This window comes from Drosophila erecta, unplaced genomic scaffold (assembly GCF_003286155.1).
Source record: "Drosophila erecta strain 14021-0224.00,06,07 unplaced genomic scaffold, DereRS2 tig00000055-arrow-pilon, whole genome shotgun sequence".
NCBI classification, from domain to species: Eukaryota; Metazoa; Arthropoda; class Insecta; order Diptera; family Drosophilidae; genus Drosophila; species Drosophila erecta.
In genome coordinates, this window is record NW_020825200.1 from 18,582,489 (window position 1) to 18,596,206 (window position 13,718).

General features: G+C 49.2%; 4 protein-coding genes across 5 annotated transcripts in view; 2 read left to right on the forward strand and 2 right to left on the reverse strand.

Moving 5' to 3' along the window:
* Nucleotides 1–3,713, forward strand: part of LOC6542877 (metabotropic glutamate receptor 8) — a 42,944-nt gene extending 39,231 nt beyond the window's left edge. For both annotated transcript variants that reach the window (XM_026979198.1, XM_015159099.2), the window contains 2 exons: nt 2,172–2,355; nt 3,157–3,713. In XM_026979198.1, the coding sequence (XP_026834999.1) occupies nt 2,172–2,355; nt 3,157–3,713 (741 nt within the window). The remainder of the gene's footprint in view (nt 1–2,171; nt 2,356–3,156) is intronic.
* A 1,338-nt stretch (nt 3,714–5,051) lies between these two features.
* On the reverse strand, nt 5,052–7,037 carry LOC6541123 (maltase A1). Its single transcript, XM_001970418.3, has 4 exons — nt 5,915–7,037; nt 5,404–5,858; nt 5,204–5,344; nt 5,052–5,138 (listed from the first exon to the last, which is right to left on the reverse strand). The coding sequence occupies exons 1-4, from the start codon at nt 7,013–7,015 to the stop codon at nt 5,072–5,074; spliced, it is 1,764 nt and encodes a 587-aa protein (XP_001970454.1). The 5' UTR covers nt 7,016–7,037; the 3' UTR covers nt 5,052–5,071.
* A 295-nt stretch (nt 7,038–7,332) lies between these two features.
* Nucleotides 7,333–10,242, forward strand: LOC6542707 (maltase A1). The gene is made up of 3 exons (XM_001970419.3): nt 7,333–8,911; nt 9,105–9,248; nt 9,318–10,242. The coding sequence occupies exons 1-3, from the start codon at nt 7,341–7,343 to the stop codon at nt 9,400–9,402; spliced, it is 1,800 nt and encodes a 599-aa protein (XP_001970455.1). The 5' UTR covers nt 7,333–7,340; the 3' UTR covers nt 9,403–10,242.
* Nucleotides 10,243–11,652: 1,410 nt separating this feature from the next.
* LOC6542876 (maltase A3) lies at nt 11,653–13,680 on the reverse strand. Its single transcript, XM_001970420.3, has 3 exons — nt 12,535–13,680; nt 11,863–12,458; nt 11,653–11,794 (listed from the first exon to the last, which is right to left on the reverse strand). The coding sequence occupies exons 1-3, from the start codon at nt 13,672–13,674 to the stop codon at nt 11,728–11,730; spliced, it is 1,803 nt and encodes a 600-aa protein (XP_001970456.1). The 5' UTR covers nt 13,675–13,680; the 3' UTR covers nt 11,653–11,727.
* Nucleotides 13,681–13,718: the final 38 nt, after the last annotated feature.

Consider the following 13,718-nt stretch of genomic DNA (forward strand, 5'->3'; position numbering starts at 1 on the left):
TGCGCATTTATCTGCGACCGTTGAATCATTTTGGGTGCCCCTGTATGCAGTGGCCATCGGCGATTTTATTCCATTTCATTGGGGACGCAGGGACGAGTGGTTCATTAAAATGCAATAAGACGGAAGATGATGACAGCCGGGCGCCCAGGGTTTGGTAATTCAGCAACCGACTGCATCAATTTCGATGTGTTGCTTCCAACCATATTGCCATATTTAAAGCCCACCCTTCCTTTTGCTCCATAGTCCTTGGTCCTTGCTCCTTGGTACTCGGTCCTTGTTCCCTGGCCATTTCATTACGTTCTCCCCAGAAGAAGCTTAAATGTCAACAAGCCACGTCCTCCACGGAGCTGAACTGGTCATGATCTCCTCCCAAAGGCGCGCTGCCTTTATGCCAACATATTTTTTAATACGCCCTGCTATTAGCCATTAAGATGCAAGTAAACTGCCAGACAAGCCAAATATAGCCAGCCAGTTGGGTTCATGGACTAGATGGTGCAGCAGGGAGGAGCAGCTGGTTGCCCCCATATTGAACGCCAGGGAGGTAGTTTACTTTCAGGCACTGATAACTTCATTACACAGAAACACGACCTTTTACAGCAAAGGAAAAGGCAAAAAGGGAAAAGTTTTGCTTGGATTTATTATAGGAAAATGTCAAATAGCTTGTTTGTTTATTCCTTGCATAAATATGGCAAGCATGACAGCCAGATCGGATAATCAAAAGCTCTATTGAGAAAAATGTGAAGCCTCCTCATTTTAAGGCATTTGGAAGGAAAACACCTTTCCGTTTACTTCCAAAGGTTTTTATGCGTTACTTTAAGGTGCCTGGAAGGACTTTTCCCCAGTGTTTTCGCCATTTCAGAGCAAGGAGCTAGCAATGGTAAATCAGCCAGAAGCTTGATTAGCAACGGAGCGGGGCTCCCACAGTCGCACACGTCATAGTTCTTGGCCTCGAAGCGGAGCTACATTTTATGGCCTGTCTGCATGTTCCGGGTGCAAAGTAGCACAAAACCCCGGGGAGCTGGAGAGCCGTAAACACTCGGCACAGGCTATTATTGAATGTCGGAGGGGATCATACTTCTCGGCCCAGTGGCTGCTAACCGGGCCAACTGCCCGCTATCAGATGTCACCTAATGCACGGTTAGGAGGGCACACTGTAATGCGTACGCGGCAAGTACAGTGAGCACAAGCACACGAACCGCACCGTGCACCGTGCACCGCGAGCCATAAAAATGCAATTTACAACTGCTTGTGTCTGGCCAAAGGGAAAACAATAAAGGGTGCCATGAATGCGGCATGCCCCACAACAACTGCGATCGCCGGACTAAGAGGCAACCAACTAAGGCCCGGGCGCAAAGGTGCCGGCAGCCCGCCTCCTTCCGAAGGACACAGGCTCGTCGAGGTGGCAAGCCGTTCCGACTTTCGACTTCCGACTGCCACGCGGCGCTGCCCTAGTTTGTTTTCCAACTTGCCGCGTTTGTTTGCGGGCAAAACAATAACAAGGGGCGACCAAATGGCTGCCAAGCAATGTCAAGGCACTGCGGAAATGAGCCACCGTATCGCAAGTGGAAACGTGTGGAGCACTGCTCGAAATTTTCCCTATGTTGCAACTAATGGATGGTGCAACTGTAGCTGTAGCTCAGTGCCCATATATAGAATGGATTTTACTTAAAACAATATTTTTGGGTGTTCAAATGGGTGTGAAAGTTAATCTCAAAGTTGGTGTTTTTTTTTTTTCAAATTTATCATTAAATTATGAATTGTTGCGAGAGCGTATTAAGATTTCATCCGATTATAACATTGCTCAGGTTACTTTATTCAGAAGTGCACGTAAGTTAATTTGTGGTGCTTTTATTCTCTGTGTAAGCGGCGCAAGGCGCTGGGTTTGCTGTGGACCACAATTACGCCTGGCCATCGGAGTAGGAAGTAGCTAATGATACTTGGATTCGGATTGGGAATGGGACTTGGAAGTGGGCGCGGCAGTCACGCACTGACTTCTAATCAAAGCCGTAAGATAAGCCATCTTGTGGGAACACAAAACCACAAAATTGGATATCGCCCCAAATAGCCATTACGCACAATGGGCCGTTCGATTAATGCCTCGGACGGGAAATTAACCTAATGGGAAAGACGCGCTGCTTTTCTCACACGACCGTGCGCTTGTGTCCTTGCAGCTGTACATAATACTCATACGCCCCGAGCGCAACGTGCGGCAGAGCATGATGCCGCCGCGCTACGGCAACATGCACCGCACCGCTGGCACCGGACCCTCGTCCATGATGGCCGCCGCCGTGGTGACCGCCGCCACCTGTGCCCAGGAGGAGAAGATCCAGAAGCATATCACTCCCACGAACACAGGTCAGTAATTAAGGGGTATCGGTTAACGTGTCCTGGGTCGGTAAACATTGCGCTCACCATACACACACTTTGTGTGGAGCAAACGTAATATTGACACATGTAATTTCCCGTTGAATAGTGCAATTAAGAGGTATAACGTTTGCTTGCCTCATTAATTATAATCGATCAATTAATCGCGTAATGAAAGTGCGTTTATTTTGTCTGCCGACAATCTATTAATCGCATTTTGCATTCATTTATACCAATTAAAATAGAATATTATTTTGCAAGTCCTTTGCGAAAACTGTCTCTCTTAATCGCATTCGTATTATATTTTTAGTTTTTGTGAAAATGTTTCAATGAATTAAGATACTGTTTTATCTAAGAACGAGTTAGGCAATCAAATAAAATGTATGTCGTACTTCAATTTAGTTATTTTAAAATGGCTGGTATACGGAATGAAACTCTATTTTTTTATTTATTTATAACGTTTGCTTGCCTCATTAATTATAGTCGATCAATTAATCGCATGATTGAAAGTGCTTTTATTTTATCTGCTGACAATCTATTAATCGCATTTTGCATTCATTTATACCAATTAAAATAGAATATTATTTTGTAAGTCCTTTGCGAAAACTGTACTGAGAACTCTGCCTCTCTTATTCGTATTCGTATTGTATTTTTAGTTTTTGTGAAAAGGTTTCAATGTTTTATCTAAGAAAGAGTTAGGTTATCCAATTAAATGTATATCGTACTTAAATTTGGTTACTTTAAAATGGCTGGTATACAGAATGAAACTCAATTTTACACCCATAATTACAGAAAACTCGCTAAAGACGAAGAAATTGTGCGAAATGGCCACTCAGACAATTTCCAGTATAATCACGTCACTGGACATCAACGCGTACAATCAAATACCATATGCCGATCAATATGTGCCAAACAATACCACAACGGCCACGACCACGCCCACAGATAAGGGCAGTGGCAACGGCAGCAGCAACACCAATGGTAGTAGCAATAGCAACAGCAACAGCAATGGCGATGGCGTTGGCGATGGCGATGGCGATGGTGATGGCGACGGCGACGGCGATGTGGCAACGGAGCAAGTCGTGGCCAACAATAATAAAATCAATCAGCGCCAACATGGCCAGCCAGCCGTGGCCTTTGCCATCACATCGACCAACAATCACATAAGCGGCCCGGCAGCACCCATAACAACAACAGCGGCAACTGGCGAAGCAGCAACAGAGGCGCCGGTGGCTACGATAACAACTCCTTTGGCCACGGGCGATGTCAGCGAAACCATGTCCGTGGCGCCCAACAATGGGCAAGGAAACGGGAGTCAACGTCCGCCGGTCCTGCAGACAAACTTATAGCTAAACGCGCAGCAATTGCAGCAGCAGCTGCTGAAGGAGCAGCAGCGACAACAAGCCGAGCTCCAGCAGCAGCAACATCCGCCGCAGCAACATCCGCCGCAGCAACATGGAACACAAAGCTCTTCCAGCGACACCGGCAGCACCGGCAGCGGTAGTGCGGCAAAGAAGCGCGCCGCGATTCCCGTTTAGCTGCCACCGGAGATTCCGGATTGTCTCAACCATACGTAAGTGGACAGTGTCTGCTGACCCGAGCGTTGTCCAGAATCAGACGGATCTCCGGATCTTAGAAGGCGTATTTGTTCCACAGCACTTGCCATGTTTGTTTGCTTTTTAATTTGCTTGAGCCCGGGTTAGGCCATCTCTAAATGTTCTTATACATAAGTTACTCGATGACGATACAACCATGTTTCTCAATAGCAAAGATATTTCTGTGACACCTGGGGCGTTCTTCGGATTTTAAGGATGGAGCGAATTAAAGTCGGCTGATCAGAAATCTCTGCAACTCTTCCCAAAACAAATGTGTTTCTCCATTTTACACTTCAGCACAAGAGTTAAAAAGGTATATTTAACGTAAATTGTCAACCTTAATCTAACAATAAGTGTTTAGTACTTAAGCTTGTCTAGATTGCTAAGCATTGTTTCAAAGCGTTCCAAAAGAAACAAAAAAATGAAAATGTGATATAATTTCAAAAATGTTTTTTCTACAACCGAAGCAACTTACCAGCTATCTGATTAGTAAATGAAACTTATAGGCTAAGTGAGGCAACGCTGTACAGTGAGCACTGGATGAAGAGGACTTTTCGAGGGCGCAATTATGTTCCAAAAGGGCTGGGACTCAGCCCCTTTGCAATGTAGCAGCTAGTTAGAACAATTTCAATTGCATTTATTGTGTTGTTTGAGCCCATCAACATGGTAGATTTAATTGTTGTCCAACTAAGATGTACATATGTATGGTATTTTACGGAGAATTTTTTAGTCGTAGCGACACCTCGATTTGGATTGGTATTAACGTTAATTACGTTAATTGTGAGCAGCTTTCAACTTGAAATGTGCTATCGTGTAGTTAAATATTTGTTATAGAGCGCAAGTAATGCAATTCATGTCTAGCCAAAACATGGGGTACAAAAAATAGCAAAATTTGTTCGTTTTCCATGTCTGTGTGTTCAGTGTACATAGTCGTTAATGAGAATCCCACGGGACATCCACGAATTGAATGTCTTTCGAATTAGTTACTTGGTGTATAGTTAATAATACTATTATCAGCAAAACGCTAAATGTTTTTTGGCCACATATGTATTTACGAATAAAGCAAGACGAATATCAAAGAATCAACAAAAATTTCCATTTAAAAACGTGTTTTATTCGCTGCTTAAGACTAAGGCTTCCGAGGGATCTAGGCTCAAGGCTTTCGGATCGTACTGTGTCCTGTTCAAAAGACCATAAGTACATGTTAAATAGTTTGATAAGCTTAAGGTCTCTGCTCCACTTACCCCTCCTTTTTGGTGGAATCAATGCTTCTGATGAGCAGCAGCATGCTCTCGGTACGGTTTTTGTCAAACTTGCTTAAGTCAACGCTTTTGGCCACCGATCCAAAGTTTATGACGAGCACAATGGCTGAATTGGCCAAAGATCTACGAAGGAGCAGCAATATAAGCCAACTACCAATCAGCAAAATTATGCCATCACTTACCGCTGAACTACGAAGACGTCCTCGGAAAGTGCCTGGTACTTTGTGGACCCATTTTGCAAAGTTTTGGATGAATTACGTAGAGCCACCAAAGCCTTGTATATCTTCAAGTGTGAGAGGCCATCGCTCAGTTCCCTTTCAACATTTATCGTTTCATAGTCAGCAGCCAGTGGCAACCAGGTGAAGGATCCATTCGTGAACCCGGCATTAGAGCCTCCAGTCCACTGAAAAGGGGTTCTCTCTGGATCGCGGGTGTACTGCTCGTAGATGTCCGGGTTCGAGTTGCAACCCCACGGATCGACAGTGTCCTCCCAGCTGATCTCTCCATCGGTCATGCCGATCTCCTCGCCCTGGTAGGTGACACTTACTCCCGGCAGGATCATCACCAGCATGTTCATGCCATCGATGTGCTCTGTTCCATACCGACTAGCTGCCCTTCGCTTGTCGTGGTTTCCTAGCTAGACTTGTAAGGATTAGCGCCGGATACGGATCGCGAGTTAAAGACCCCACTTACCACCCAATTCGGTGTGCGACCTGCGGGCATGTTCTTCAGCCACAAGTCGATTGCCTCCTGCACGCTGGCCGCAGAAATGCCCTTTTGCTCCATCACCGTGATCAGGTTGAAGTTGAAGGGTAAGTGGGCTCCCTCGGTGCTTCTATTCCCGTAGAACTGCATGGTAAACCAGGCGGGGGAGTACGTCTCTATGAGCAAGACGCTGGAGTTGCCCCCATGAATGCGTTGGTGGTCATCAAGCACAGCACGCCACTGGTAAACCATATCGATGGTCTCTGGCTGATTTTCGATGTACGTGGTGGTCAGATAGTTGCGATCATCTGTGTCCTCGGTGGCCCCACTCACAAGCTCATCCGGAAACTGGCCATCGCCATCGGGCAGGACCTCAAAAAGCGGAGGCAGTGCATCGCACCGGAAGCCAGAGACGCCCTCGTTCAGCCAGTAGCGCAGCACTCGCTTCATCTGCTCCACGACCAGCGGATTGCGATAGTTCAGATCGGGCTGCTGCACTGCGAACTGGTGCAGGTAGTACTGCTGACGCTCCTCATTCCACTCCCAGGCACTTCCGCGGAAGTACTGCAGCCAGTTGGTCGGCGGCTGCCTCTTCCCAGTGGTGGAATCGAGCTTTCCGTCGTGCCACACGTAGTAGTCCGCGTACCCCTTCTCCCTTCTTACCGACTTTTGGAACCATTCGCTCTCGTTGCTCGAATGGTTGGGCACAAAGTCCAGCACTATCTTCAGGTCCAGCTCCTTGGCTCGCTTAATCAGTGCGCGAAAATCCTCGAGAGTTCCGTACTCCGCCTGGATGTCAAAGAAATCGGATATGTCATAGCCAAAGTCGACCATGGGCGACTTGAAGATGGGCGATAGCCAAGCAGCTGTTATGCCCAAGTCCTTGAGATACTCCAGCTTGCTGGTTATGCCGTTCAAATCGCCAATGCCATCGCCATCGGAGTCTTTGAAGGAGCGCGGGTAGATCTGATAGAACTGGGCAGTTTGCCACCAGTCCTTGGCCGTTTCACTGGAGGAGTCCTGCACTTGACATGCCTCGTTCGAGCCAAAGGCTAGTAGCAGAAGTGTTAGCAGCGATAGAAGCTTCATTGCCTGGGTCAAATCAAAATACCTTGTGTAAGCAGCCGGCAATTGCTCGCCCCTTTATAGACTGTCCACTCGACCGGTTAGATAACACCTCAAAGTGGAAACGTTTTGATTGGTCTGGGGTGAGTCCGCCTAATCGATTGTGGAGCATTCACATTGCCTACTCCGGAACTGTTATTGGAAAATTTCCAGCTCAAGTGCTCCTTCAAGTGTTTTGGCAAATGCATGTCCCACTCGATGCGGGGTTATCATATAAGCTCTGGTAATCCCGCTTCAGCTTAATCGTATAAAAGGAACAGCGTTGAGTCCTAGCCATCAAGTAATAAACATGCACAGAACGCGGTTAGATCTTTTAGGTTTGCTGGTCTGTGGGCTGGTTATACTGGCACATCCAAGCGGGTCATGCGAAACCACGACGTCGACGACAGCCACAAAGGACTGGTGGGAAAATGCGCAGTTTTATCAGATATACCCGCGATCCTTCATGGACTCCGACGGCGATGGGATCGGAGACTTAAATGGCATCACCAGTAAGCTGGAGTACCTGAAGGATCTGGGCGTTACGGCAGCTTGGCTGTCGCCCATTTTCACCTCGCCCATGGTGGACTTTGGCTATGACATATCCGACTTCTTTGACATTCAGCCGGAATACGGAACCCTCGATGACTTCAGGGCTCTCATCAAGCGGGCCAACGAGTTGGACCTGAAGATCATCCTGGATTTCGTGCCCAATCACTCGAGTGATGAGAACTCTTGGTTTGTAAAATCAGTGAATCGCGAGAAGGGCTACGAGGACTACTACGTCTGGCATGATGGCAAGGTGAATTCCACTACTGGAGCGAGGGAACCCCCCTCCAACTGGCTGCAAGCTTTCCGAGGAAGTGCCTGGGAGTGGAATGAGAAACGTCAGCAGTACTACCTGCACCAGTTCGCGGTGCAGCAGGCTGATCTGAACTATCGCAATCCCCTGGTCGTGGAGCAGATGAAGCGAGTGCTCCGCTACTGGTTGGACCAAGGCGTTGCCGGCTTCCGCTGCGATGCCGTACCAGTGCTCTTCGAGATCGAGCCGGATGCAGATGGTCAGTATGCCGATGAGGAACTTAGCGGGCTCACGGACGACGTCGAGGACCGCAAGTACCTAAAGAGCGATCTCATCGAAAACCGGCCGGAGACCATTGACATGGCCTACCAATGGCGCGTGGTGATGGATGACTACCAGCGTATCCATGGTGGCGATTCGAGGGTGCTCCTCATCGAGACATATGCCCCGCCCGCCTACACAATGCAGTTTTACGGAAATCGCTCAACGGCCGGTGCCCATCTGCCCTTTAACTTCAACCTGATTACGGTACTGGCCAGCGATGGTGTCTCTGCCGGATCCATAAAAACGGCAGTGGACAACTGGTTGGACAACCTGCCCGCCGGACGCGTCGCCAACTGGGTAATAGGCAACCACGACCAGCGTCGGGCAGCCAGTCGATATGGAACTGCCAACGCGGATGCCATGAACATGCTGGTCATGGTCCTTCCCGGAGCTAGTGTCACCTATCAGGGCGAGGAGCTGGGTATGACCGATGGCGAGATAAGCTGGGAAGACACCCAGGACCCGGCGGCCTGCAACTCCAACTCGGACATCTACGAGCAGTTCACACGCGATCCCTCACGGACTCCCTTCCAATGGACGAGTGGCACCAACGCCGGGTTCTCCACTGCATCCAAGACTTGGTTGCCACTGGCAGCAGGCTACCAAACGCTGAATGTGGACGCGGAGCAGGCGGCTCAGCGCTCTCATCTGAAGATCTACAAGGCTCTGGTGGAGCTGCGGAAATCTTCGCTGGCGCTGCAGAATGGATCCACCAAATACGGAGTGGTTGGCGAGAATGTGTTTGTGGTGAAGCGGTGAGTAAGACCTGGCAACTATGTGGCGCAAAATGTGGGGTGAGCCATTTAAACTGGTGAACCAGTAAGTCACACTTCAGAAATGAAACATGCACACCGCACAAAAGTAGCTTCTTCTGCAAAAGTTGTGCACCGGGAGCCACGTATACTGCAGAAATTCCTTGAAGTACGTACCGAACCATTACCTTTGCAGATACATCTCCAGCTCTGCATCCATAATTTATGTGGCCAACTTTGCCAGCAAGGGTGTCACTGTGGACTTATACGAATTCGACAAGACGCTGCCCACCCACCTGACGCTCCTCATCCGCAGCCTGCAGTCCTCGAAGGCGGAAGGGTAAGGCATCTCGTCCCCAAGCTGACCATCTGCACGGCCGTTCTGACATTTGGGCGCACATCTTTTCAGCTCCCTGTTCGAGGTCACCGGATTGAGTCTGGCTGCCGGCGAGGCCTTGGTATTGAGCAGCAGCAGCTCTTCCCGGTTTGATTAAATGGCGGTTTGATTCCCAGCAGGCGCACTTAAGTCAGACTGAGTCAGGCCACTCAATCGGTATTTATCTTCGGCTCAAAGCAAATATGCCGTGGCTTGCATAAATAAATATATAAGTGAAAAACCAGACAAACAACCCACTCCACCCCAGAAACAGCGCACATATCCTGAAATCTACCCCACCCGGATAAGCTCGAGTGCCCGGCATACTCTTTTAATTCCCACTCGGCGGCGGGCTCGGCATTTAAAGTGTTTACACACAAATTAAAGTCAAGCAAAAGTTCCGGCCCGCTAAGTATTTGCTGTACAACATTGTGTGTGCTACACACAATGTACACACCATACACCATATAGACTAGGCCTAAATTCGGGGATGTTGGCCTGGCCCCCAGCATCGCGAGGCACTTTGAAGTCGGGAAAGTCGAGAGCGGCTTCCCAAGTTCAGCCAGATAGATGGGGAGGTTTTCATAGCACGATTTATTGCCAATCTCGGAAATTCGTGAAGCAGCCCTGCAGTATTTACTCTTGGAGGACAGGCGAGGGCAGAACTTCAATTGCGTTATTAATAATTAAATTGCGTTTACACATGGTAATTGGCAGACGTCTTGCGCTGCCCGGGCATCAAGTGTGGTGCGTCACTTTTAGAGCCTTGCTTCGCTAAACACACACACCTTTGCGGCCAACTTGAGTTGGCTAAGAAGCTGGGTAGAATGCCTTGATCCGCCTAACACAACAACTTGGCATTTACGACTTGTGCGGCAGGAGTGACGAGATGGAGTTACGCAGCAAATGCACAAAGCGCTTGCCTCGAAATCTTTACAAATTATTTACTCCCTTTGGGAAATCGGCCATTCGATGGGTTCGATATCGCTTTGGCGCTGAAAAATTAGCCGTCTCTGCTGGCTCTGGTGGAACCACAAAAATGAATAAAATGGAATCCTGTAAATGGCTGCGTGACCTGACAGCCCATTAAAAAGGTCACAGCCACGGCGCCGAGTGGCTGGGCCACTTTACCCTTACGCACGTGACCAGAAACCTTAAAAAAACGAATGAAATTGTGAGAATGGAAACCGCAGGACAGCCAGTCGGAGGCCAGGTGGCAGTCCAGACGCACAAAGCCTTCTGCCTTTTGTGCATTTCATTTTCGGGCAGATAATGAGGTTAATTTCCCAAAGAGTCTGAGCTACAATGTTTGATGAAGGTACTGAGATGATTACATTTAATATTATTTTCATGATTTCCACGATTTTCGCAGATTTACGCAGGTCGCACAGAAGTTTGCTCTCCTTCCGATTGGAAAACTTTTAAAACGCATTAAGCCCGCTGTAATCTGCAAGGACTCATGGCCCAAAAAGCCGGAAGCAAGCAAAGCATCCCCATCCCGCACACCCTTGCACATTAGGGCAACGTATTCGAGGCTCCGACAGCGTTTGCATATTAATAGTGCGAGGCTAATATTTGAGTTTGATTTCGGACCAGGTCCTAACGAGCTGCGCTCCCCTCGCTCCCTCCCTCCATCGCTCCCTCGCTCCCTCGCTTCTGATTTGGCACGTGCCAACTGCAGAGCTGGCCAGGTGAAGCCTGAAAGTTCATTTAATCACTGGCCGCTCATTAATTGCACCGCAGACATGGCTCATAACTGGCGTCCAACGGGTTGCCAGCACTCGCTCATTTGAATGGCTCTCACGTACCTGATGTTTTGCGGATTGATGTTTTTGGTGCTGCTGACGTTTTTGGGGAAGGGTTGCCACCAAAGTTGCTGACAGGACTATTGTAGGTGATGAGCTCTGCACTACTCAACTGGGCTTTTGAGCCCAGAAGGGCACAGAAGTTTAAAGTCATTTAGGACGTCAGGCATAGTTTCTCCACAATTTCCCATTTTTTATATTGGTAATTAAATGCCAAACAGGCTCCTATTCCGTTCGGCTGCTAACTGCGTAGGTGAAAACCACCAGCTCACCCAGGCACCCACACAGGCCATGCCCACGCGCTCCCGCTGATGTTTGCCTCATTTCCGAATCACCTCTGCGGTCTTTTGGTTTGCGAGGCAGCAACGCTGCGTATGCGTGATTTGTGTGTCTTATCAATCACGTCTAATGGAATTTCTGCTGCTCCCCCAGCAGCCCGCGCGACTGTGACTCTTGAACCAGGACAAAGTTGCTTAATAATTTATAATAAGTTGGCCCAGCACGCGACCTTAAAATTGAAAAGTTTTTCAATGCCGTGCGCCCCAATGACTTATGCGCCCATATAGCAAGACATTATCGATGTACTTTATGTATACGCATTGTTCTTCCTCAAACTTATGATTATGATTACATAAACTCTAGACAGACTCCAAAATCAGGGCTGCGTAAGGGCTCAACGCCAAGTTGCTCAGTGTGACGCTATCGCTGTGATGAGGAGAGGGAAAAGAAAAGTTGGCTGACGACTTGACTAAAGGTTGGAAGAGGAGACTTACCCAACTGCGGCATTGGCTTGCGGATTGAGCAGCTTGATTTTGTAGCTACCACTCGCATATATGGCACTGGCTACGTCTATTCCGGAGACACTGGAGTCCAGCACATTGGCCACCAGCACGTAGGTGGGTTCCCCACTCAGATACCTCCTGATGGCCACCACATTGTCGCCCACATTCGCATATCGAGTGGCGCCCATCTGCAGAGTCTTGGACTTTCGCAGCTCCACCAGCTGCTTGTACAGGCTCAAGTGGCTGGGACTCGTGGAGTTCTCCGACTTTGCATTTACGGTAACGTAGTTCGGATTGATTGGCAGCCAGGTGGTGGCGTTCGTGGAGAACCCTGCGTTGGCCTCATCGCTCCACTGGAATGGAGTTCGGGCGGGATCGCGAGTGAACTGCTCGTAGATATCCGAGTTGGAATTGCAGGCTGCAGGATCCCGGCTGTCCTCCCAGCTGATGTCCAGGTCAGTCATTCCCAACTCCTCTCCCTGGTAGGTGATGCTGACGCCGGGCAGGAACATCTGCAGCATGTTCATCAAGTCGATGCGGTTCTGGCCGTAGCGACTACCCACTCGCCGCTGGTCGTGATTACCCATCTGTAGATGAAAAATTCGAAGTTTAATATCGAATAATATAAACATACAAGCGCTGGAAATGTCCTGAATCACTCACCACCCAGTTTGCCGTCTGCCCAGGCGGCATTTGGCTCAACCAGCTGTTGATTATCTTCACAAATCCCGTCGCATTGAGCAGGGTGTTGTTCTTGTCTCCATTGCCGCCAATAATAAACTGAAAGTTAAAGGGCATCTGGGCGCCCTTGGTGGTACGATTGCCATAGAACTGCATCACATAGTCCAGGCCGGAATATGTCTCCACCATGATAACTCGAGTGTCGCCGCCATGGATGCGCTGGTAATCATCCAGCAGAGTGCGCCACTGAAACACCATCTCCACAGTCTCGCGAAGATCCTGGGTGTAGATGTGCTTCAGATAGGAGGAGTCATCCGGATCATCGGTGTAGCCACTCAACGGCTCGTCGGGATACCGACCATCGGCGTCGGGCAACACCTCAAAGCACCACGGCACCGCGTCCATGCGGAATCCAGCCACTCCTCGATCCAGCCAGTAGGTGAGCACCCGCTTCATCTGGGCAACCACGGCGGGGTTGCGGTAGTTGAGATCCGGCTGCTTGACGGCGAACTGGTGGAGGTAGTACTGTTGGCGTTCTTCGTTCCACTCCCAGGCGCTTCCGCGGAAGGCTTGAAGCCAGTTGGACGGGGGTTCCCTTTGCCCAGTCGAAGCATTCACGTAGCCATCGTGCCACATGTAGTAGTCCTCATAGCCTTTCTCCCTCTTGACAGACTTCTGGAACCAGACGTTTTCATCGCTCGAGTGGTTCGGTACAAAGTCCAGGATGATCTTGATGTTCCGCTTCTTAGCCTCGGCGATCAGTTCATCGAAGTCGGCCAGGGTGCCGTACTCCGGCTGAATGTCGAAGAAGTCGGATATATCGTATCCAAAGTCAGCCATGGGCGAACTGTAGATGGGCGAAAGCCAGGTTGCAGTCACCCCAATCTCTTTCAGGTAGTCCAACTTGGAGATGATACCCTGCAGGTCGCCAATGCCATCGCCATCGGAGTCCTTGTAGGAGCGCGGATAGATTTGATAGAATTGCGCCACTTGCCACCAATCTCGAGTGGTGTCTGTGGCTGTGGTGGCTCTCTCAAGGTCGAGATCCACTGCTGCTGCCCTCCCAAGGGCACAATGGAGCCCCAAGAGAAGTATCGTGGTTAAGGTTTTAAAACACTGCATGTCTGACTGACCAAGTCAACTGGCGGGAGCCCGCTTTTATAGAC

Excerpts from the sequence above, each read along its gene's own strand:
- LOC6542707 (XM_001970419.3), top strand. The coding sequence starts at position 7,341 with ATGCACAGAACGCGGTTAGATCTTTTAGGTTTGCTGGTCTGTGGGCTG. Across the intron at positions 8,912-9,104 it reads AATGTGTTTGTGGTGAAGCG|ATACATCTCCAGCTCTGCAT; the intron begins GTGAGTAAGACC and ends TTACCTTTGCAG. Across the intron at positions 9,249-9,317 it reads CAGTCCTCGAAGGCGGAAGG|CTCCCTGTTCGAGGTCACCG; the intron begins GTAAGGCATCTC and ends ACATCTTTTCAG.
- LOC6542876 (XM_001970420.3), bottom strand. The coding sequence starts at position 13,674 with ATGCAGTGTTTTAAAACCTTAACCACGATACTTCTCTTGGGGCTCCAT. Across the intron at positions 12,459-12,534 it reads GGCAGACGGCAAACTGGGTG|ATGGGTAATCACGACCAGCG; the intron begins GTGAGTGATTCA and ends TTTCATCTACAG. Across the intron at positions 11,795-11,862 it reads CAAGCCAATGCCGCAGTTGG|CGATAGCGTCACACTGAGCA; the intron begins GTAAGTCTCCTC and ends TCCTCATCACAG.
- LOC6541123 (XM_001970418.3), bottom strand. The coding sequence starts at position 7,015 with ATGAAGCTTCTATCGCTGCTAACACTTCTGCTACTAGCCTTTGGCTCG. Across the intron at positions 5,859-5,914 it reads GTCGCACACCGAATTGGGTG|CTAGGAAACCACGACAAGCG; the intron begins GTAAGTGGGGTC and ends TTACAAGTCTAG. Across the intron at positions 5,139-5,203 it reads GATTCCACCAAAAAGGAGGG|GACACAGTACGATCCGAAAG; the intron begins GTAAGTGGAGCA and ends TCTTTTGAACAG.